At 37.1% G+C, this 24788-nt stretch overlaps 1 protein-coding gene across 5 annotated transcripts; it reads left to right on the top strand.

Annotated features, from left to right (window-relative positions):
- Window positions 1–750: 750 nt before the first annotated feature.
- LOC127799300 (O-fucosyltransferase 38) lies at window positions 751–24658 on the top strand. Of its 5 annotated transcripts, none has more exons than XM_052333217.1 (11): window positions 751–1025; window positions 3109–3187; window positions 3930–3997; window positions 15243–15331; window positions 15485–15662; window positions 16068–16196; window positions 16568–16701; window positions 22641–22854; window positions 22957–23141; window positions 23825–23920; window positions 24270–24657. In XM_052333217.1, the coding sequence occupies exons 1-11, from the start codon at window positions 765–767 to the stop codon at window positions 24400–24402; spliced, it is 1566 nt and encodes a 521-aa protein (XP_052189177.1). In that variant the 5' UTR covers window positions 751–764; the 3' UTR covers window positions 24403–24657. The 5 variants fall into 5 exon arrangements, with proteins under 5 accessions (XP_052189177.1, XP_052189176.1, XP_052189178.1 ...); XM_052333216.1 differs by having other exon boundaries at window positions 16565–16701; window positions 24270–24656; XM_052333221.1 differs by lacking the exon at window positions 751–1025 and adding an exon at window positions 1623–1940 and having other exon boundaries at window positions 16565–16701; window positions 24270–24654.
- Window positions 24659–24788: the final 130 nt, after the last annotated feature.

Raw genomic sequence — 24788 nt, 5'->3', positions numbered from 1 at the left:
TTTATTGGAAGGAAAAGGGCTTGAAACAAGCAAATTTCATTGCTACAGAGCAATGCAGGGTAATGTAGGTTGGGGAAGTGTCTCCCTAGGATTCCTGCTGGGAGCATGGCTCAACCAGGCAAAGACTACGACATGCAATTTTGAAAATTTGGTCCTAGACAGATGGGGATTTCTTAGAGGGATATTCTCCTACTTTGGAAAGGTTTTTTTGAGAGGACGGCTCTTTCCAATATTGATAATGCACTCAGTACTTCGAGAACGGCTCCTTCCTAAAAGACTATGCCACAACAAAAGTGCTATTGAATTGGGAACTAATATTTCAGTTCCAAAAGGACATTTGAGCTTAAATCTTTAAATTATTTTCCTTTTTACGGTTACTAATTATTAATTAATTAAAATTTATAGTTAATAGATATTTTAATCACATTAAAATATAGTTTATTGAGAAAATATATTCTTTTAATTACTTAAAATAGATTTTCTTTAATTGAAATGAGAGGGGAAGATTAAATGATTAATTTATTTTAATTTTTTTAATAAAATTTTATTTAATTTTTAATTAAGAAGCTATAAATATTTTAATATTTGATAAATATTTTAAAACGTGATGTATTTATTATAAATTAATAAATATATTTAATATTAAAAATAAAATATACTTTAAGAAGTACCTTAAAATACTAGTTTACAAAACTTTTATAAAATTATAAGGATGATTAATATAATTGACCCTGTTCAAAAATAATTTCCCCTGAGAGCGTAATATGATTCATAAGAGGCGAGATGGTCACCCGGCGGCTGAGAGATGGGCAGAGATTGAAGAGATGGCTAAAAACCGAGGCCATTCCCATGTCCGAACCTCGTTGGCTGCTAAGCTTCTTCAAAGAAACGCATCTCCATACTCTATCACCCTCTACACAATCCTTCTCTTTGCCCTTTCAATCTTCATTTTTGTGTTCTACAGCAAAGACATTTTGGAAGATGAACAGAAGAAGCATCTATTTCCAGAGAACGAATCCCAACGGGTTTATTATCTTCCTATTCTTTTTTTTTTTAAGTATTATCTTCCTATTCTTCCCTAATTCTTTCCCGAAGTCCACAACGATGAAGATCTTGCTTTTGGTAGTTCAGAGATTTGAGTTTTGTCTTTGGAGATGTATTTGTTGATGGTAGTAAGATTTGGTCAAGGCTTGAGGGCTTTTCATGGTTGCGTATTAGAAACAATAATGGAAATCTTAAATTAGTTGTTCAGTGAAATCAACTCCCTACTGAATTGCTGTGGGCACTGTTTTTTTTTTTTTTCCCTTTGCCTTTTCACCCTTCTTATTTATGTACCGTACTAAATGCATTTTGCAAATTAAATAAAACCCGTTTGTTTGTTCTTGTTCTTTCTATTTCTTTTGTCGGGTCCACAATGATAGGTACGTGATATTTGGAGAGTTTGATTTTGTTTGCATTCATAGATGTGCTCAATGGTTTGGAGAGTTGTGATGTGCTCAAACTTGATGGTATTTGAGGAAAAGAAAATTCCTTAACGTGGTTGTTAGCAAATTGGATTTTGCTCCTGCTGTTGGATATGCTAGTTGTTGGTGGTTCTGATATTGCGCTGAAATTGGCGACTTACTGGATTATCATTGAGTTGTGGCTGTGAAGGGGATCGTTTTCATGACTTACTCCTTGGAAATTTCCTAGTTTTGATTGCCTTTGTTAGGAGATCCTTGTCAACTCCTTATTTCCCCCCCCCCAAAGTTAGACCTTTGGAACTGGATATTCAGGAATCAGATATGTTCACCTTCATAATTTATTCCTATGAGATTTTTTTGTTTTGTTTGTCTGAGTTTTGATCAAGACATGATTGTCAATTTTTATTTTCTTAGAAAGTCAGAGCTTTGGAACAGGATAATCAAGATTTGGACACATTGATCGAGTTGCCTGAATTTGTATGTCACCTGGAACCTATACACTTGGGAAGCTCTAAATCTTTAAAGAGATAATAATAAGGAACAACAAATTTTCTATGACCTTTATAACAAGAATAGTTACCATTGACTAAAAATGTATAACAGTATACCAAATGGGGTTAATTTGCTGATTTACATACTGTAAAATGCCTGTAGGGTATATGTGCAAAGTAGTCATACTAGTCAGTTGTTTGCTCACTTGACATAAGTATTCTTGTTTTATAAATTGGTATTGGATAATCATTTGTGGGCCGATCCAGTTGGCTGATTGGGTCAGCCAAAATATCAGTGTACGTTGGTATTTGTTGTTTGTCCACTGTCCAGGGGGAATTCCAAAGTTATGGTCCATATCTGATTAGGAAATTATATGTCTGCTTCATGAACCTATAGAAATTTCCAAACATGGCCTAACTCTGTTATCTGTGTTAATCCACTACCAAATCAGGCACATACTTTTGTACCTACAAATGCTCCCTTTCTCAGCAACAGGATGCTCGATGACACACAAATTAATCTAGAATAAATTTTCTATCATGTTAAGATGGTTGGAGGTCTAGAATTTATGCAGCCAACCCCATCTAGTTGGATTAAGGCTCATGGTTTTTTTGTTTCTGTTCTTGTGCTGTTGTTGTTATTGTTATTGATGATGATTTTTCTGCTATGCTATGAAATTTTTTAGCATTCTTGTCTTAGGGACAAACCAAAATTGTCTAAACTTAAAGCATTATTCTGCAAATCTGTGTGATTATCATATGTGGGCATCTTGATGCAGTTCTTCTTGTTGTTTAGTACTGTGGTCTTATTAGGATCATCTTCTTAGGTAGGTGTGGAAGTTTGTTGTAACAACGTACACTGAAATTTTTCTTACATGAGTCTGAGATCATCTTGTCCCATGAAACATATTTTCCTTGAAATTTCTTCTCTATGGGTTCGATTATGAGCTTGTTTAATTCCTAATTGCAACCCTTTCATTATACCATTTCTGCATTATTTTGGCCCTCTCTCTATTATATTTTAGCATGAATTATATTTGCTCCAAAGTTTATTTCAATAGGACTCATCATAAAAAGTGCAGAAGTTAAAATTATTTGGTAAAATAGAAGTGATGTTTTTCCCAATAACAAGGTCCCTGTTATTCAATTTGCAGCTTCCAGATGAAAAACTTTGGGGAGCTCCATATAGCCATGGTCTTCACCCATGTGTCAAACCTACTGCCAAATATAAAGGTTTGATGTCATCTCCTAATATCTCACATACTGGTTTTAGTTATTATGCACTAGAGATTTTCATGACACTTGAATTTTATTTCTTGTGCTTTGTGGGATGAGAACTTATCTAGGATCTTTCAAGGACATACCTTATTTCTATCATCTTGGGATATTTATTTTCCCAGTTCAAGGACATGCCCTAGTTTCTAGTCTCTTGAATTGTGTTTATTTTTTCCAGTTTTGGTCTAAACTACTTGCTTAGTTTTTTGTTTTGTTGGTTTGATGTGTGTGGAACATTGGCACCCTACCCAAATGTCGCATACCTAGGGTTTGGATTGGAAATCAGAAGATTCCGATGGGTTAGGACCAAGAACAGAATGATTGGAGGGGAAAATTGGACAGAAATGGTTGAAGATAGTGGATAGAAATGAGGGGAGATTAGTAGAGAGGGAGGGGGAAATCTGAGAGAATTTGAGAGACGGAATTTGAGAGAAATTCAATATCATTCAACATAATGATCTCATCCGTTTACAATAGCCTTTTATAGGCATATCTGGCTCCTAACTGAATGCATAACAACACCCATGTGCTTCTAACCAATTGCTAAAATATCTCCTAACAACTATTATAAGCCTATTACCATATTACCCCTTTATTGCTCTTAGGGTCATGACATCAAATTGTTACTGTGGATTTGAAATTTAATACTGTGCTCTCCTCTCTTCTCTTGCATTTTTTAATTTATTTTTTGCACTCTCAGCCTCCCAAGGATTGGATCGGTATATGACTGTAAAGAGTAATGGGGGACTGAATCAGATGCGTGCTGGTGTAAGTAATAACTTCTTTAATCTGTTGGTTTTCTATAACCTGTGTTTATCTGTTCAGTTATAACAACAGCAGACTTGTATGTTTTAGCTGCTGTCTACAAGCATAATAATGTGATTATTGATTAAGGCAACTCATCTTGATCAGAAGAGCAGTCTTTGGGCACTTATATATTTTTCCTTTTTCTTTGTCAGTCTTGTAGGTTTTTCTTTGTCATTATTGGAGGTGAAGATGATCTTCTATTGATGATATGCTGCTAAAGTTGGACATAATTTTAAAAAGTATTCAGCACTTATAATTTTGATTCTTGTCTATGACCATAAAATTGAGGAGATAACCAGTCCCGGTAAGGGCGGGCTTAAAAAGCTCTTGTTTGGTGATTTTGGGGCATTGTTTAAAGGTTGTTTGATAAGCTTTTTTTTTTTTTTTTTGGTGGGTTTTACCTGATTGTGGAAACATAGAGTTGTGCGTGGAGGTTATGGATTTGGAGAAAAATATAATGAAGGTAAAGCTATTTTGGATTTTGCTAAGGCGTATGAGCTTATCTTAGCCAACACTAGGTTTAAAAGAGGGGAGGAGGGGATGGACACTTAATCACTAAAAATGGCTTACCAACTACCCAAATGGATTGCTTTGTTAGGAGACGAGGACCTCTTATAAAGGATTGTAAATTTATACTGGTAGAATGTCTAACCACTCAATATAAGACTTATGTTTGTTGATGTCCATATCAAAAAATGGAGGAGAAAAAATAATGCTAAATAAAACCCAAGAATTAGTTGGTCAGATTTAAAAGGTGAAAAACAAACTATTTTTTAGGAAAAAGTGTGGTAGAAGAGATTGGACTGTAGAAGGGGAGGCAAACTAAATGTGGATTGAAATGGCTACTTTTATTCAAAATATGACAAAAGGGATTCGTCAAAACGAAAAGTCCCAAATCAAAAAGGGTATTTGTGGTAGAATGAAGAGGTACAAGAGGAAATTAAAGCTAAACGAGCTTGTTGCTAGAAGACTTTACGGTTGACTCAGCACAGAAAATGGAGAATATATATATATATATATATATATATATAAACTAGCTAAAGCAAGATAAAAAAAGAAGCTATTTGAGCCAATTGAAATGGCATAAAAAGATGAAAATAAAGTAGAACTAGTAAATGAGGGAGCAATAAAAGATGTGGAAAGAGTATTTCTTGAAGTTATTCAATGAAAGGGAGACAAGTATTATGTTGGGTCTCATAGTAACTTTAAACAAGATAGGAATTATTTCTTTGATGTTTATGTCCAAATGGAATCTAACAAACATTGAAAAAGATGAAGAATAGTGAAGTGCTTGTATTAGAGAATACAACGACAGAAGCATGGAAATGCATGGGAGAAACTTTGGGAGAGAGTGATTGAACAAAGGTTAAGAAGAGAAACAAAGGTGACTGAAAACTAATTTGGTTTCATGCCTAGTAAGTCAATAATGGAAGTTATATGTTTGTTAAACTGCCTAATGGAAAGGTATAGAGATAAATAAAAGAATTTACATATGGTGTTTATAGATTTAGAAAAAAATTATAGAAAAGCTTTTTGGAAGGTTTTAGAGAAGAAATGAGTTTGAATTACTTATGTACAGGTCATTAAAGACATGTATCATAGAGTAAAAACACGTATCATAACATGTTGAGGAAATACTGAGGCTTTTTCGTTACAATTGGGTTTCATCAACAATATGCTATAAATCCTTACCTATATGCCCTAGTAATAGATGAAATGACTAAACATATTCAAGAAAAGGTGCATTGGTGTATGCTATTTGCAGATGACATTACGTTGGTGGATGAGACAAAAGAAGACATGAATACTAAATTCAAGACATGGAGGAACACTTTAGAATCTAACAGTTTTAGGCAGTGTTCTAAAAGGCGCTAGGCGCTGGTCGGGCGGCAGACTGGCGCCTAGCGCCTAGGCCGCCTAGGCGGCGCCTAGACGGGGCCTAGGCGCCGCCTAGAGTTTTTTTATTTTTTATTAATATATTAACAAATATTAAAATAAATGATGTAACAACACTTGCTTGTAAATATTAAAATATTTGAAATATTAACAAATGCAGCAACAAGGAGTAGCAAGGAGACGACTCGGATACGAGCAAATATTAAAGCTCGATGCTGTAGCAAGAAGCAGCAACCTGCTGCTTGATGCTTGCTGCAGCAGCAAGCACGCAAGCTTGCGTTGCTGCTTGCTGCTGCTGGTGGAGGTGGAGGAAGATGGATACATACCAGAGGAAGCAGCGGCGTGCGACGACAAAGCTAACAGGAATGGAAAGCGGCGACGACAACTCTACAACTGCAAGAGACGGTGGTGGTGTGCGAGCACGAGAGAGGCGACGGTGACGGCGACTCTGCAATAGACAGTCGGTGGTGGTGAGCACGAGAGAGAAGGGGAAAAAACAATCGGCCAGGCTTCACGTGGCCATAATCGGCCAGGCGTTCAAGCGGCTAGGCGGCCGCCTAGGCGCCGCCCGGTACCGATTAGCCGGGCCGGCGCCTAAGGTGGTTGATTAGGCCACAATCGGGGTGGCCAGAGGCCGCCTAGCGCCTCGGCGCCGCCTAGGCCGTGTTGTAGTTCACTGGTTTTAGGTTAAGCATATTGAAAATTAAATATATGGAGTGTAAGTTTAGTAAAACTAAGTGTGGATGATCTTATGATAAAATTGGAATATCACACCAAGAAAACTTTACTTCAGATATTGTGGACCAATCATCCAAAAAGATGGGGACGTTAACAAGGATGTTGCTGATAGGTAGCCTATAACATTCTGCTTCCCAAGACGTAAGAAATAAGGGCAAGATAGGGATACTGAAATGGGAGAAGGCTAATTGGTGCATGTGTAGACAACAAATTTAGTTAAGGGGTAGAATGGGAAGAGTGAAGGGGAGGGGGGCATGTGCGGGCAACAGATTCCTATAAATAGAGAAGCAAATAAATTAGAAGGTAAGGACTTCTTGAATGTCCAATTTTCTTTCACTTTGTTAATTTCTAGGCTTGTAATTCCCTTCAATTATCAGTAATACAAGTAATTTAAGCTAGACTATTATCAATACTCTTACCATTTGGTATCAGAGCAGAAAATTGATCCCCATGGTAAACTTCATTGAATGAGTAGGAGTCTTGGAGGGGCGGTTGGACAGATTGCTCAGTGGGCTGGACTCGCTGAAATCGAAGATGTAGCGAATGCATAGCTTGGAGAAGAATATGTCAACTATGATGAAGCAATTCAGCCTCATGAAATCGAAATGGGAAGAATGCTGGAGCAACCCACGCCAGAATCCACTTTGAATTTTGGGATCACCCATGGTGTTGAGAGTGGCAGTAGGGAAAAAAAGGGGAAGTGGGAGATGAAAATTGGAGTGGGGAAGTTCGTAGCAGAAGATTAGAGATGCCGATCTTTAGCGGAGACAACCCGGATGAGTGGCTGTTTTGGGCAGAAAGGTATTTTGAAGTGAATCGGTTGATGGAGTTGGAGAAAATTGAAACAACAGTGCTATGTTTCGAAGGAGGAGCCTTAGCTTAGGAGTGATGGAGAAGGGGATTTAGGAGTTGGGAGGAGTGATCCACCTATGTAAATGATTCCGGTCTTTGCAGGAGGGATCAATGGAGGAGAGGCTTTTGGCCCTCAGGCAGAATGACTCCATGCGGGAATACTGCCTCCTCTTTGAGACTTTGGAAGCCTTGGTGGGCAAAGTTTCAAAGGCTATACTGGAGGGCCTCTTTGTTAATGGGTTGAAGCTAGAAATCAAGGCAGAAGTTAGGGTGTTACAACCATCGGGTCTAACGCAAATCATGGAGATAACCCATCAAATTGAAGACAAGATTCACAAGTTGGTCCTGGACCACCTGGGAACCCCACAACAGTTCCCTACTTTTCACCTTGAGGACAATGTGAGTTTCGTGGGGGGAGTATTGATAAGCAACCCATAACATTCCGCTACCAAAGACGTAAGAAATAAGGGCGCAATAGGGATACTGAAATGGGAGAAGGCCAATTGGTGCATGTGCAAACAACAAATTTAGTTTAGGGATAGAATGGGAAGAGCAAGGCAGGGAATATGCAGGCAACAAATTCCTATAAATAGAGTATAAGGCAGGGAATATTTTGGTGAATATAGAGGGAGAGCGTGAACCTCTCGAACGTCCAATTTTCTTTCATTTTGTTAATTTTCAGCCTTGTAATTCCCAACGATTATCAATAATACAAGTAATTCAAGCTAGACTATTATAAGTACTCTACCAGTTACCTTCAAAATTAGGTAAGATGGTTAAAATGAAAACTTCCATTTGGCATTTATGCAATACTAAGATTTTGTTAAAACTCAAAGGAAAACTTTATAAAACAATTAAACACCAGTTTTGTCTTATGGCACAAAATATTAGATAGTAAAGCACTAATTACCTTTCTAGTGCATGGATTTGGAGGAGGTATAACCTCCTGACATGGTAACCTCATGTTGAGATGCCATGTTAGGTGGGATTATAAGTGTTGACTAGTTGGATAATTTTACCCCTAATATAAAAAGCCCAAACACCTCATTTCTCTCTCTCCCCCCCCCCCCCCCTTCTCTTCTTCTCTCCGCCTCTCATTTACCCATCAGGTTTTCGGTGACTCCTAATCTCTGGAGAAGCTCCTACCATGGTTGAAGCGTTCAAGTCGAAGATTCCTAATCTGGGAGCTTTTCCATGTCAAACAGTCTCCACTGTGTTCAATAACTAGTAGCATTTTCCTTCGCCATAGTCACTGTCCACCGTTGTCTTCAATTCATCTTCGTCGTTGTCCTTCTTTTGTAGCTTGTTCTTCTCTCAATTTCCTCTCTCTCTCTCTTGCTGGAACCCAATGATTTGGGTTCCAGCCATTTTCCAGAGCTTTTTTCTTTTTCTTTTTGGTTATTTTAATATAATTATATATATGTTTTGAATATATAATTGTATATATGTAAATATGTGAAAATTTATGTACTTATATATAATGCTATATATAATTATAGCTAGTAATACCTCATTCACATTTTCATAGAATAAACATGGCATGGTTATAATCTCAGGTAATACTTCATTTTATCAAACATGGGATAGTATATTTAATCCCATCACTAACTAAGCCAGATAAGAAATAAGCCATACATGTTCAAAATATGAGTTTAACATAGATGAGGATATTAAGATGGATATATGGTTATACAAGAATAGATAAAATTAGAAATAATTCATAATAAGGTTAGAGTGGCTCCTATTGAAGATAAGATGCATGAAATACAATTAAGATGATTTGATCATATGAGAAGATTAATAGTGGGTCATGTGAGGAGAGTGGATGGAATGAAACAAGTATTTCACAAATGAGGTAGAGGAAGATCAAGAAAAACTTGTTGGAAGACACTTGGGTGTCATATGAGTCATATGAGTTATAAGGGCATTATAGAAAAAAAGTCTATAGATAGAAATGACTAGCAAACTAAAATTTATGTAGGTGACCCCACATAATGGGATAAAGATTTGATAGGTTGTTATTGTTTATGCTTTTTATAGCAAATCTAGATATGTAAGACGCGTATGCATTAGTAATTAGAATGGATCAAAGTTGGATCTGGTCTAGATCTAAACAATTGACAGGACTTCTCGAGTTGGTAGTGGCTCATGTAAATTGACCTGTGCCTTCTGCTCCAATTTGTCTTGCTAACATATTAGGCAAGTGAGCACATGGTTCTTGGGATTGTCTCTTTGCTGGGGGCCAATTGTAGGAACTCTTTAACAAGGCTCTGGTGTGCTTCTATCTAGGGTCACCAAACACATTTGAAGTTGCGATACTCCCTAATGAGCTCTTGTCGTAGGCGATCCTATTTAGGAACATAGATGTCTGTCTTGATTGTGCATAGCTTGCTAGGGGTGCACAGTGTTATTAAAGATGCGCTTAGGCTCAAAGCACACCTAGGCACACCTTTGGTGCCTGGAATGCTCCCAGGTGGGCACATACTAGCTAGGCGTGCCTAGGCCCTTAGGTGTAGCCTTGGGTTTAGGCGTGTTTGGCTTTTTTTTAACTGTTTTTAAGGTTTATATTTATTATTTATTATTTATTATTTTATTTAATTTTTTATTGTTTAAAGTTTATATTTATTTCTTCAACTCCAAATTTGACAATGAGTAAAATGGCTTCTACTTCAAATGCTCCAATTGAATTTGAACTTGATGAAGATGGAGAGGGAGATGATGTGGAAGAAGAGGATATTGAAGATGATGTTTCTAATGATGAAAATACAGAAATGTTTAATCTTGATGATGATGATGATTTTTAGATTATTTAAAATGTATAATTAGTTAATCTTAATTAAAATTTAAGACCTATAAATTGTTTAAGATTTAATTTAAATTGACTTAAAAGAGTTTTAAATTGCATCTTTTGACATTTTTTATTGTTCTTTTCATTATATATATATATATATATGAATATATGCCAACAATAGATTTTAAATTTCTTACAAAGTTTTTAACTTTTGTGATGATTATATGCGGGTTGCTGAAATATGATGGAATGTGCTTTGCTGAAATTTACAGGTATGTAACTTGTTTTAATAATTTTTTTTAGTTAGTATATGTTGAATTTTTTAATTTTCTTGATAACATGCTTGTAAATATGTTATTAAAAGTTATGACATATTTGATACCTTATTATTTAATTAGGATATATATATATATATATTTTAGTTAGCATGTGTCTAGTTCCACTAGGCGCGCGCCTCACGTTGTGCCTCAGGCTCCAACACCTTTTTGCGCCTTGGCTCTTTAATAACATTGGGGTGCATAGATGACCCACAAAACAGACAAACCAAAGTGAACCTAAACGAACCAAACATTTCAGTGTGGTTCGGTTCAGGTTATTTAAAAATTGGTTTGGTTTCAGTTCTTAATTCTTTAAAAGCTGAGGAATTTGGTTTGATTTTGGTTAGTAGTGCTGATAAACTGAACTGAACCAAGGTTGAAAACCGAACTGATCTTTGAACTGAGGCTGTTTCAGTTGCTCTTGCTTGTTCTTGGCTTAAGTTCTTTTGAAATCCCTTCTTTTTGTTTCCAACGTACTATATGTATTATGGTTCAGACACAGCTTTTTGCATCAATTGTATGTATGTACTTACCTATCATGTTTCATGTTTTGCAGCATATCTTCTACATATATATATATATATCTTGTGTTTAACCATGTGTACTCTAATTGTGTGATGGATAGTGCCACCCCACTTCATGGCTAGCACCATGAGTGCACCAACAGGAAGGATATATTTAATTTGTATTAATCTCTGCATGATGTAATCATGTAAATATAAAGTGCTTCCATGGTAAATCTATAATGGTCTGAGCTCTTCAATATTATCTCATCATGTTAATGTTTACACAATCATGGCACTCTTATTTTCTTTTCCTTGGAGATAGAATTGGATTTTGCTTGCTGGAGTGTTATTTCACATTGCTTTCTGCTCACTTGTTTGGTATTTCCAGTGTCAACCTTCCTGTTTTGTACAAGATTGCAGTCTAACAAAAGAGGACCCTTTCCTTTGCGCAAGTGATTAAAAGCCCTGATATTAGGACCACTTTGGGGTCAGAGCAGTTGAAGGGGGAATATGGTTAAAATTTATTTATAACAATAATAAGAATCCTACATTTTTTTAATTTGTTATATTATCCATAACAACAATAACAGATTTATATTTTTTAAATTTTGGTAAAAAATGGTTTGGTTAACTAAAGAACTGAACCTAAAGATACAACCAAGGTGCTTGTTTTTGGTTCGAGATTTTGAAAACTGAGCTATTCAGTTCAGTTTGGGTTGTCAAAATCATAAGTTTGCACGTCGTTAAGCTTGTTGTCCTCGTCCCAAAATTGCCTAGACTACTTGTCCATGGCCAAAGCAAGTATTGATATGGGACAACAAAGAGAGATTACTGAAATTTGGTGAAAGAAGAAAATAGTGTAGAAGAAGAGGAGTAGAGAAAGAAAGAGAGAATTTAGGAAGGTAAACAAGGGAAGAAATCTCAATTGTATATTCCAAATCAATCACCCTTCATTACATCAATAATGTCTACTTATAAGCTATGGATAAATCAATTTTCTAAACAAAAGTTACTATAGATAAATGGCTGAAATTTAAAATCTAAATTCCAAATTTAAATAAAACCTAATTCCTGATATCAGAAATTAAAACCTGAATAACTCTCCTCCCAATAATTATGCAGATCCAGTAGTTTGGCTTCTTTAAAGGCATCGTTAGGTTTTAGCTTGAGTGGTATTTTTCTGATCCTACCAAGAAATGGATGCAGTGTCATTGATGATTAAATCTTGGAATCAACATTAGTGTTTATTAACATGCTAATTTATTAATAAAAAGTGCATTTTCTTTTCCCTCAGCAATAAACATTAATTTGTATTTGCTTCTTATGTTCTACCAAGAATGTTTAGATTCCTCATTCATTTATGGAGCTTGTCATATAGACGACATATATTAATTGTTTTTGCTCAACATCCAGGCTTCTGACTGATGAGGAACACCATTAATAGGTATATCAATGCAAGGGTTTAACCAGTTTTTAAAAACTTTTTCCGAAAACACATAAGAAGGCAGTAAAAACATAAACCAAAATTACCTTGCAAGACTTGTTTCGATGTCCATATGCTAATCAAAACTAAACCATGTCATAGGGAGTTTAGTAGGTAAACCTTTCAACTCTTAAAGGCTGATGTAGAGGCTGAAGTCCTCTCGGCAGTAGCAACTCCTTGCTCCAAAACAGCTCCCAAAACTTCTTTGGTTAGACTGAATTGTCCCCTGAAACTACGAGGCGCCTATCAAGTCCATGCTCTAGCAAGATGGTGAATCCCAACACTCTCTCTTTATACTAGACAGAGAGATTAAGGGAGATTAAGGCTGGAATGAATGTGGGGCTTCAAATCAAAGGGGCTTCTCAAACTTGGTATTTTCACTATCAAGAACAGTGAGCTACGATAGCTATCAGGAAGCAAGAAGGAGCAATGGGAGTTAGGGTTTCTAGATTGGGAGAAGAACAACAAGAATGGTCGAGAGAAAAACAAGCCAGTACTCACTCTAGTCGTCATTCTCATTCTCAGCACAAAGACAAACATATATACTCCCAAAAATGGAAACCCTAGGGCACACAAAAGGAGAAATATGACAAGGAGATTAGGAGGGGACAAGGGAGAGAGAAGAAGGTGTGCCAAGGATGCACGCTATCCTCCCCCGTCTTCCCATCGTCCGTCGTCGCCACATGTTTGCCTTTTTGTTGAAGAAGACGCTAAACGGTTGTGCAATCTGCCAGCCAGATCGACAAGAACTATCGACAGTTCACAAGAAGTTGTTGACAGTTAGTCTCAAAATGGTCGACAGTTTCCCAAGGGTGTCTATTGTTTTGGCCCCTTTACCCAAAACTTTCAGAAATTGCATCTAGATCTGCTATTAACTTTTAATAGCACTTTCACTATCTCATAATGACACTAAGGCCTCCATTAACTCTTAACGGTATGGACGTCAATTCTTGATGATTGCTCCTTATTAATTAATCATTTAACTCGATCCGTTAACTCTTAACGGCAACGTCATTAACTCTTAGTGACGATTTCAGCCTTAATCGTTTAGTCAACTATCACACTCGGATATGTATGTGACCTACTAGGTTCACTACTAAGTAGCAATCATGACACGTTAACCACCTTGATGTTGATCAAACATTTTTGGTCTACAATGATAATCTCTCCATCTCCTCGAAATACCCCGAAAGACCTTGAGTGACAACTAGCATTATGTTAGAGCGATCCTACCAGTAATGAAGTCTTACTTTAGAATAGAACTTATTTGGACTTTCGATTCCCGTATACTATAATCATTCCAATCGAGTAAGAGTCATGGACTGATCAAACTCCCTAATTCGATGACTATGCCAAAATTAGTGTGCTGAGATTGAGACGACATATCAGAATTCTTTCCGACATTGGAACACTTTCCAATTAAGTGTACCCTAGCCAAGGGTTTCTACAATCAAGACCACCATTGATCACATATGATGTTCACCTCATGTCGGAGATTGATGGATCCCATTAACAATCACCTGCCTCCATATGTCACTACACAAGGACCACACAGTGCATCTCCCACCCAGTATCCGGATGGTTCTTAGTAACAGCAAATCCTTGGCACCGACACACAAGATAACTGTGTTGTTTTCGGTAAAAAAGATCAGTAACACAATCGAAACCTGTGATAGATCATAGATCCTCTCAGCCATGTGATCTATCACGTGCATCACATTCAGTAAATGTTCCACTAGCACTTACTCACATGTATACTATATCCATCTCATGAATTATGGCATGCGACTCACCATCCTTTATCATTAGCATCTCATGTGTTAGTCCATACTCGATTAATCATAGTCCCCTTCTGAGAAGTCTAAGAACTGAGAATTATCATTAAGATATTCTTAATATTAAGATCCTTAGTCACATATTCTTAACACTTAAGAATAAGACCTTTAATAGGAAATCTAGGAATTCATTCATATGTAATGATTGGAGAGGTATGAATGAAGATATGACATGAAAACATATTTTATTACATATTGCAAGAATTACATTATTAGTCCCATAATAATAAATGCCAGATGCCATCTAAATCTAGCATTAGGGTATCAACACTAACACTGACATTGGCTGACAATTCCTAACACAACATGTAAGAAATTCTTGATGCTTATTATCAATCAAAATAATAAAATCGGGGGGGGGGGGGGGGGGGGGGGTTGCTTCTTGATGTCACATCTTCTTTTAAAATGCTTGTAGTTTTGTGTGGCCAATTGTCCAAGATTTAGTTTTCTCATGCTTGGGCTAGATTTCTTGTTTCTAAAGCAATAGGGCAATGCTGCTTAGTTTGCTAATTTATCATTTTTCTTGAAGATCCTGTAGCTTGATCCACTTACGGAAATCTGACAAAATGAAAGTATTTATGCATGATTAATGTTCCAAAATTGCTTCTTGGCATCATGTCTTCTTTTTAATGTATGTATTTGTGCATGACCACTTTTCCAAAATTTAGTTTTCTCATGCTCAGCCTATATTTCTCGTTTTCTTTTTAAAGCAAGTAGGCTAGCGTAATGCTGCTTAGTTGGCCAATTTTATTTCTTGAAGATCCAGTAACCTGATGTACTTATTACAGATCACTGATATGGTGGCTGTGGCACACGTAATGAATGCAACTCTAGTTATTCCTCAACTTGATAAGCGCTCATTCTGGCAAGATTCAAGGTCATTTTAAGTTCAAATACTAAAACTTCACCCCCCCCCCCTCTCACGCCACACCACACCATGCCACATCACATCTCTAAGTCTTTTTCATGTATACACATGACTTCCTATTAACTGTTATTATATATATGTATGTATATATTTTTTCTCCAGTACATTTTCAGATGTCTTTGATGAAGTTCATTTCATCTCAAGCTTACAAGGAGATGTGAGGATTGTCAAAGAACTTCCTAAGAAACTAGAATCTGTTCCCCATGCAAGGAAGCACTTCACTTCTTGGTCTGGTATGAGCTACTATGAGGAGATGATACATTTATGGAACGAGTTTCAGGTGCGATGAATAGTACTAATTGCTTTATCTGCATTCAATCCAGTGTTTTCCATAGTAATATTTCATCTAGAATGGCTGTTGTTTCATGTGATATCTAATGCCCCAAAACTAGTTTTTACACTCAAGCCAATGACTTTTGCTTTTCTGTTTTTTCCTTTCTCACCCATTTTTGTTCTTTATCCTTCTTTGTATTCCCCATTCATTCATTTTAGTATGTCGGTGGCTATGTATGTCCGTATTAAGGGGTAAGGTCAAGTAATCAAAATTAGGATTTCTGTTTTTGTTGTTTATGGGATAGATACAAATCCAATTTGAACCAAAAGGAAGAGTTTTCTGATTGGTTCTTTTATGTTAGTTAATAATTTTAGTGTTTCTCTCTCTCTCTCTCTCTCTCTTTTTTGGCAGGTGATTCATGTTGCAAAATCAGATTCTAGACTTGCAAATAACGATCTGCCTCTTGATATCCAGAGGTTGAGATGTCGTGTTATGTATGATGCTCTACGTTTCTCTCCTCCTATTGAGAATTTAGGGAAGGTTGGAACTATCACTCTCTCAAGCAGTGATCTGCCTGATGAATTTGTCATCTTGTCCCAATTGCAAATGAAATGATCTTGCCAAAATCTGAATGCTCCTCAGAATTTTTAAGTAAAATCTGGGACTTCCTATTTTAGTGATGTTATAATTGATAAAAGCATATTCCAACCATAGTTATGTAGAAATGAGATGTTCAGTTCTTTGAAATCTCTACAGCATTTTAAACTTTGCCAGGAACGTACAAACTATTTTTATAAGAAATGTAGGTCAAAATTTACTTCTGCCTTTGTTTAAAATGCATTTAAGGTGCCTCCTATGGGGATTCCTGTTAAATTAGGTTCTGAGAATACATGACGGTGACACCACAGAAGCTGGTGGAGCGGCTGAGATTTCAAGGGGGACGCTATATCGCTCTTCATCTGAGATATGAGAAAGATATGCTATCTTTTACTGGCTGTACTACCGGACTTACTGATGCAGAATCTGAAGAACTGAGAATAATGAGGTAAAAGAATCTGTATTTTGAATCTATGATATACCCATGTACAAATCCTCTTTCATACACGTGAACATCTTATGGTCATATGTCAAGACTTGGAAAATTTCCTGAATATGGTTTTTATGTAGTTCCATACCTACCCATGAAGCAATCATCTATGCCTAGAAAATGGACCCTTCATTTGCTCTCTGCTTTCTCATATGGGTCTGCAGGGTTCTAAACCAGTGTTAACATTTTCCCTGGATACCATAAGTTTGACAGAGAGCATTGATTGATCTTGCTTCCCCCCTCCCCCTCCCCCCCCCCCCCCCCCCCCCCCCCCCAACAAAAAAATAAAAATAAAAATAAATAACATAATAAAATAACTATATGAATTCTAGACCTCTAGCCATCTTTATTGATGGCTATATATTTTGTAAGGCCATTATATCCCCTGTCATGTTGTAATGGTTTCTCACCAAGCTTTCTTTGGTCACCTTCTCCCTTCATTTCACTCACTTGTCTCATAGATGCATATATCAGTCTTATTTCACATGCCCAAACAAAATTAGGAATACAATTGTATATAAAATATTTTAGGCTAGTAGAACACGGTATCATGCAAGCTTAAGTCTGGTCCACCATCTGATTGAAATACAAAATGAGGTGGAATTTTCTGGAAACTTATATGTGGTTGGTAGAATCGTCCTTGGTGGTAGCAGAAGAATGTTGATTCCACCCTCTAACCTTGGCAAATGGGATTCTTGTCACGAAATGGGAAGAAAACTAAATGTATATTTTGTTCATTCTGTCCAAATCCATGTATACAAAAAACTAGCCAATCTACAATAGGAAACTCTTAATTAGAAATTTCCTCTAATGGAGATAATCTCTAAGTGATTTATAGAACTTACCCAATCTGTACACCTAATCTTCTATTTATACATTAGGAAATAATTCAAAGATAGCTTGGTTGACAGTCTTTCGACTTTCCAAGATAACTCGTAAATCTGCTTCAATTAATTTGCTATATGATCTCCAACACTTTCTCTCAAGTTGGTGAATAGATATTATCCATTCCCAGCTTGAAAATAAATGTCTGAAATTGAGGATTGCTGATTCCTTTTGTAAACTCATCTGCTAGTTGAGACCCTAAAGGCACATACGAAGTACAAATGAGACCATTGTCTAGTTTTTCCTTGATAAAGTGTCTGTCAACTTCTATGTGTTTTGTTCGATCATGTTGCACGGGATTATGTGCTCTACTATTGGTTGAGTTGTTGTCACAGTAGAGCTTCATAGGACCATCCCACTCAATTCTTAAGTCTTCCAAGATAATCTTTAGTCATAGTAATTCACATATACCTTGTGCCATAACTCGAAATTTAGATTCGGCACTCGATCTTGCCACAACATTTTGCTTCTTGCTTCTCCATGCAACTAAATTCCCTCCAGTAAAGGTGCAATACTCAGAAGTAGATCTTTTGTTTGTCGTTGAACTTGCTTAGTCAGCATCGGTATAAGCTTTGGGTGCAATCTTGGCATACTTCTTGAACAATATTCCTTTCTCTGAAGTCCAGATAGTACAATATTCTATAGACTGCCTATATATGTATTTCCTTCGGGCTATGCATAAACTGACTTACAACGCTCACTGCATAGGCTATGTCTAGGGATATGTGAGATAGAATAGATTAGTCGGCCAACAAGTCTCTGATACACCTCTCTATCTGTTGCTTTGTCACCCTCAGCTTTCCCAAGTTTGTGGTTCTAATCTATAGGTGAATTAGCCAGTTTGCGTGCCAACTTCCCTATATCCCTTAAAAGATCAGTAATGTACTTTTGTTGAGAAATAAAAATCCCCATCTTGGAACATGCCACCTCAATTCCTAGGAAGTACTTAAGATTTCTGAGCTCTTTGATTTCAAATTCCTTCTTTAACTGCTATCCTAGACTCTACCTCTCTTGCTAATCATTCTAGGGCACTATTATGTCATCCGTGTATACAATGAGGGCTATGACTCTCTTTGAGCCCGAATGTTTGATAAACAAAATGTGGTCTCATTGACTTTGTTTGTAGCCCATATTTACCATTACTTTAGTAAACCTCCTAAACCAAGCCCTAGGTTACTGTTTCAAACCATACAATGCTTTCTTAAGCTTGCACACCTTATTAGGAGCTATGTTTCTAGTGTACCCAGGTGAAATCTTCATATATATTTCTTCCTCAAGGTCTTTATGTAAAAAGACCTTTTTTATGTCAAACTATTGGAGTGGCCAATTAAAATTTGTAGCTAAGGACAATAGAATTCTCACTATGTTCATCTTTGCTACTGGAGCAAATATTTCTTAGTAGTCTATTCCATACGTTTGTGTGTACCCTTTTGCTACCAAACTTGCTTTGTACCTTTCTAATGTCTGATTTGCTTTATACTTCACTGTGTATACCCACTTGCACCCTACTGATTTCTTCCCTTTTGGTAGTTCTACAACTTCCCTTGTTTTTTTTATTCTCCAAGGCCTACATTCCAACATTCATAGCATTTTTTCAATTCTCACAAGCGAAAGCCTTAGAAAGGGTATTCGGAATTGACATAGTGTTTAAATTTGTGAAGAAGCATTTATGACAAGGAGAAAATCTCACAAATGACAAATTCTAAAAGTAGTTATCTTGGCTATTTTGTACATTCCCTAGTTCCCTTCCTTGTGGCAATAGGCAAGTCCAATTCAGGTGTAGACTAAGAGGGATTAGAAGGTATTACCTCATTCGCAGGATCTGGTTTTGATGCTTGAACTAGCCTTGGTCCAGGAGTTAGATTCTTCCTTCTTAAGTAAACTTGAGGAAATCTATTATTAGAAGCATCCTCATTCCCCCCAACTAAGGATACATTTTTTTATTCAGATTTAGGCTTAGCATCGAGTTGAGGATCACAAGGTTCAAAAGGCTCGGGTTGTTGAGGTTCAAGGTTAGGAGCAGCACTCGACTCAGGACAAGGTGTTTTGGTTCCAGGTAGGTCTAGCAGAAAAAAATCCTTATCTTCCACAAGTGTTGTCTCCAAGATAAGATTGAGTAAAATAGGATGTTGTTTCATCAAATGTAACATCAGTCGAAATGAAGAATTTTCTTGTTGATGGATGGCATTTATGGCCCTTTTGGGTTAAAGAATAGATAGTTTTAAGAGCTCTTGGATCCAATTTCCCTTGGTTTTGACCATGAATATGAACATAGGAGACACACCCAAATATTCTAGGAGTAAGATGGTTAGTGATGTTAAGATGCAGGTAAAAGTGACAGTATTCCCATAGGGCTTTGGAGATTCAATACTCGAGTGGGAAGTTGATTGATAGTGTAAATGGTGGGCGAGAATTGCTTCCCCCTAATAATGTTTTGGCACATTTATTAGGAATAGTAATGCTCGAATTGTGGAGAGGAGGTGACTATTTTTTCTTTCAACTACCCCATTTTATTCAGGAGTATAGACACAAGAAAACTCGTGAATGATCCCTTCCCCCTAGAAATAAGCTGACAGAGTTTAATTAAAGTAATTCCCGGCATTGTCTGAACGAAATCGTTTAAATTTGGCAGTATAATATTGACTTCACTTTTGGATTTGAGCAAAAAAATTCATGTAACTCGAGTACAATCACCAATAAACGTCACAAATCAGCAAGCTCCAGAAATACTAGGAATTGGAGATGGACCCCATATGTCACTATAAATCAACTCAAAGGGAACTGAACTCCTTTTATTGATAATAGGGAAGGTTGAACGTTTGTGTTTGGCTAACTCACATACCTCAAAAACAAAAGGTTTATTTTCTAATCCTTTAAGCAAGAAAGGAAAGATAACTACAAGAGTTTTAAAGGAGGGATGACTTAGTCTATAATGGTGGAGCCAAATTAGGTCTTCAACAGTGGATTGATGGTGTTCGGATAAGAGAGTTAGGGAATGATTTTGCTTGCTGATGTTTGGTGTCTCAGGCACATCAAGATAGTACAATCCGTCCATTTCCTCAAGACGTCCAATCATCATTCCCGAACCCTGGTCCTGAAATAAACAATGAGTTGGGAAAAATATAACTTTGCAATTTAGGTCTTGAGAAATCTTGGTGATAGATACTAAGTTTGTGGACAGTTTAGGAACATGAAGGACATTTTTAAGGATGAATTTTGGATTGATTCTTATATCTTCTATTCCGGCTACTGTAGTTGGTGAACCAACTGCAGTGGCTATTTTTCTATTACTAGGACAAGGAGTATAAGTGCTAAAATTATGAGAGGTATGGGTCATATGATATGTGGCTCACATGAATTTCTAAATGACTTTTTTAAGGCAGTTAAACCTTGAGAGATTGGAAACTTACTTGAATGTACCAATGAACAGATACTTGATGGTTTCTCAAGAGCTTGCCAAAAAGTTCCTCAGCTTCTCAACCTCCACTTTATTGAGATCTGTTGATTTTGGGCCTTTCTCCTCTCCTTGCTATGCAGTCACCTGGTATGCCTACCCTTTGTGCTGCTTATTCAGTTCTCCTTTGGTTCCCCACTCTTTGCTAGGTGGTTTCCCATTCAGTTTCTAGCACTTCTCCTGAGTGTGCCTCGGTTTGTTACAATAGGTGCACCATAGAGAGTCCTTATCTTCATCACTTGCTGTCTTGGATTCAACCTTCCAATTTTTTTCAGACCACAGTTTGCAGTTTTTGTTAGCATGGCTGAGGCTTCCAGTGATTACGTCTCCGACATCACTCCTCTTCTACTTTCTTCTACCAAAATAATTGAAACTACTTCATTAAGAGTGGGTAGATCATCCTTACCTAAGATCTGGATTCTCACATGATCAAATTCTGCATTCAGTCCTGCCAGAAAATCGTATGTATGGTCCTTCTTAATGAATGCCTTCAGCAATGCAGCATCTTTACTGTCCTCCATCTTTATTACCCGATATTGATCCATTTCCTGCCACAGCCCCTTCAGCAAGTTTACATAATCTATGACAGTTTTATCTCCTTGTTTTGTCGACATAGTTTTGATCTGCAACTCATAGATCTGGGCTGCATCCTTGACTTTGGAATAAGTTTGGTGAATTGACTCCCAGACCTCCCTTGCAGTTGATAGGAACATGCACGTGTCACTGATCTCTAGTGACATAGAACTCCAGAGCCAAGTTATAATCATCGAATCCTGCATATCCCATGAGGCGAAACTGGGATCTCCTTCCTTAGGTCCAATTCCGATGATGTGGTTGAGCTTGCCTTTTCCCTTTAAAATGGTCTTAATCAGCTGTGACCATTTTAGATAGTTCTTCCCATCGAACCGGTGTGCAGCACTGATTTGCTGTAGTTCGCCGGATATTGGATTTGCCGATACTTCTCCAGGGCTGTGGGAGACGACCTCGGCAGAGGCAGTGATGGTTGACATCCTTTTGGGGTGCTAAAATACTTAGGAAAACAGATGGCTTCAAGGGCAATGATGGCCGGTTGAACAGCAAAGACAATGAAGCTGGAAAGCTAACAGCAATGAAGGCTGGAGGCTAGGAGGATAACGGCAATGAAGGCCGGGAAAAAAGGTTGCCTACGGAAAGTTTCCTAAGACTTTGATACAATATGACAAATTGGGAAGAAAACTAAATGTATATTTTATTCATTCTGTCCAGATCCACATATATACAGAAAACTAGCAAATCTACAATAGGAAACTCTTAGTTAGAAATTTCCTCTAATGTAGATAATCTCTAAGTGATTTATAGAACCTACCAAATCTGTACACGTAATCTTCTATTTATACATTAGAAAATAATTCAAAAACAGCTTGATAGACAGCCCTTCAACTTTCCAAGATAACTCCCGTAAATCTGCTTCAATCAATCTTCAATTAATTTGCTATATGATCTCAGACAATTCTAATTGGTAGCATGTATTCCACTAATGTGGACCAAACTCTTATTTTGTTTTCCTTAATTTTTTCAGGGAAAACACTAACCACTGGAAGATGAAGAAAATAAATTCAACAGAACAGAGAAATGCAGGCTTGTGTCCACTGACTCCCAAGGAAGTGGGAATATTTCTTCAAGCTCTTAGTTACCCTCCATCAACATTGATTTATATTGCTGCCGGGGAAATTTATGGTGGTAACATCCATTTATCTGAACTCAAAGATCGCTTCCCAAATGTCATACTCAAGGTTCTTGACCAATTTGTTTAATATTTCCAGAACAAAAATTAGCTTCGTGCTGCTAAAATTCTATTCTGCACAACAATGAAACGGTTGTCTGGTTGATGACAGGAAATGATTGCAACCCAAGAAGAATTGAGGGCATTTGTGAACCATGCTTCACAGACTGCAGCACTTGACTACATTGTCTCTGTAGAGAGTGATGTGTTCATTCCATCTTATTCAGGCAACATGGCAAGATCTGTTGAAGGACACCGTAGATTCTTAGGCCACCGGAAGACAATCACTCCTGACAGGTATTAATGCCATTAACTTGAAAGAATATTCTTACTTGAATTCTCTCTGAGCATTGTTGAGATATTTTGTTCTTTTTTGTTCTTTTTCTTTTCCGGAAGAAAGAAATAGTAGGCTAGCTGTCAACAAAATCTAGTTTTTGTTATTGGATGTCTTAGCTTGTTTGAGAACTAGAACTCTCTTAGGGTGGATAGTTGAAGTCCCCCCTCAGATTGTCTTCTGGCCTGTTCTAGCGTGCACTAAACGTTCCATGAAAGTTTCAACAGCCTGTTGATACAAATATTAGGGCTGCTGAAGATTGGACAAATTGCTCTTTCTTTGAGAAAATCAATCTTACATGGCTTTTATTCAAGGGGTTTGAGTTGCATGGAGGCCGTCTCAAGAAACTAGTTTTGCACATACTAGGGCTTGCTTGTAGCACTGGAAGTAATCTCTATGATGGTCTCACTCTCAACTGAAAGGAGATGGCCGTTATTATAGCCTTGAATCCAACATGTAAATCATATTCTGCTATATTTGACAACAAAACATGCCATAGTGTGGAAAGAATGTCATGTAAATTTACCCTCACTACTTAAAATCAAGACCTCGCCTTCTCTATGGCTCCTTCGTCTGTACAAGGAGAGGGTTTGGAACAATACTTCATTAGTCTATTTAATTCTTGCATTTGCTTTCATACATGCAGGGAGGGTCTTGTTGAATTATTTGATAAGCTGGAAACCGGACAGCTTAAAGAAGGAACTACCTTGTCAGATCTTGTGATGCAATTGCACAAGAACAGGTATTTTGGTTCAACTTTCTATAGCTTTTTGTACTCCTAAGGAAAAATAAAAGGACTTTTAAGGAAAAAATGAAAAATGAGACAGGAATGAAATTTCACAGGATGAAACAAAAAAAGAGAGGTTATAGTGATTCAGTACAGCGTCCATCGAGATGATAAATACAAATTGAAACAAGTTATTTACTAGAACTTGTGTCAGGTACAAGAAACAAGAAAATTTTGGCCGTATAGGAAACTGACTTGACCTTGTTCTGCATGCTATATATAAACATTAGGCGTTAGGTCAAATCATCTTCATGAAGCATATACAAGTGACTACATTGAATTTTCACGGGGTTGTGGTCTACAGGCAAGGATCACCAAGGAAAAGAGGTGGTCCTCTTCCAGGATTAAAAGGCCGAGCACGGTTGAGGACAGAAGAATCTTTTTATCAAAATCCTTATCCAGAATGTATATGCGGTCCTAAAAGTGGGCTACAATGACAAAGAGCAAGTGTGTCGTCCAGCAGTTGAAGACTGACCCAGCCATTTGTCACATTCTTTTAGAGAACCTGTAAGACTGTCGTGTAGATGAAATTTTATAGGCCCATCCTTCTGTAAGTCTTTTGAGCACTGAACTAGTTTTAGCACTTCTGCTCATTTCTCAGTGGATGGGTTTCTTTTGGACGATGGGTCTCTATGTAACTAAAGAACAATTGGGATTCCTACTTTTTATAGTTATAAATAATTTGTTGGTGGTTGTTCTGATCATATTTCTCGTCTATTTGGCCTTTTTTTCCCTGTGATAAATGATGTTTGCTGCTGGTGTTCTCTTTTTTGTATTGGATCATTTCTTGAACTTTTTATTATCACTACTGTATTAGCAATCA

Source organism: Diospyros lotus, chromosome 4, assembly GCF_014633365.1.
Source record: "Diospyros lotus cultivar Yz01 chromosome 4, ASM1463336v1, whole genome shotgun sequence".
In the NCBI taxonomy this organism is placed as follows: Eukaryota; Viridiplantae; Streptophyta; class Magnoliopsida; order Ericales; family Ebenaceae; genus Diospyros; species Diospyros lotus.
This window is presented reverse-complemented; position numbering and strand designations above follow the sequence as displayed.

Coding starts and splice junctions, on each gene's coding strand:
- LOC127799300 (XM_052333216.1), top strand. CDS start 765: ATGATTCATAAGAGGCGAGATGGTCACCCGGCGGCTGAGAGATGGGCA. Junction 1,026..3,108: donor CAGAGAACGAATCCCAACGG/GTTTATTATCTT, acceptor TTCAATTTGCAG/CTTCCAGATGAAAAACTTTG. Junction 16,702..22,640: donor GAAGAACTGAGAATAATGAG/GTAAAAGAATCT, acceptor TAATTTTTTCAG/GGAAAACACTAACCACTGGA.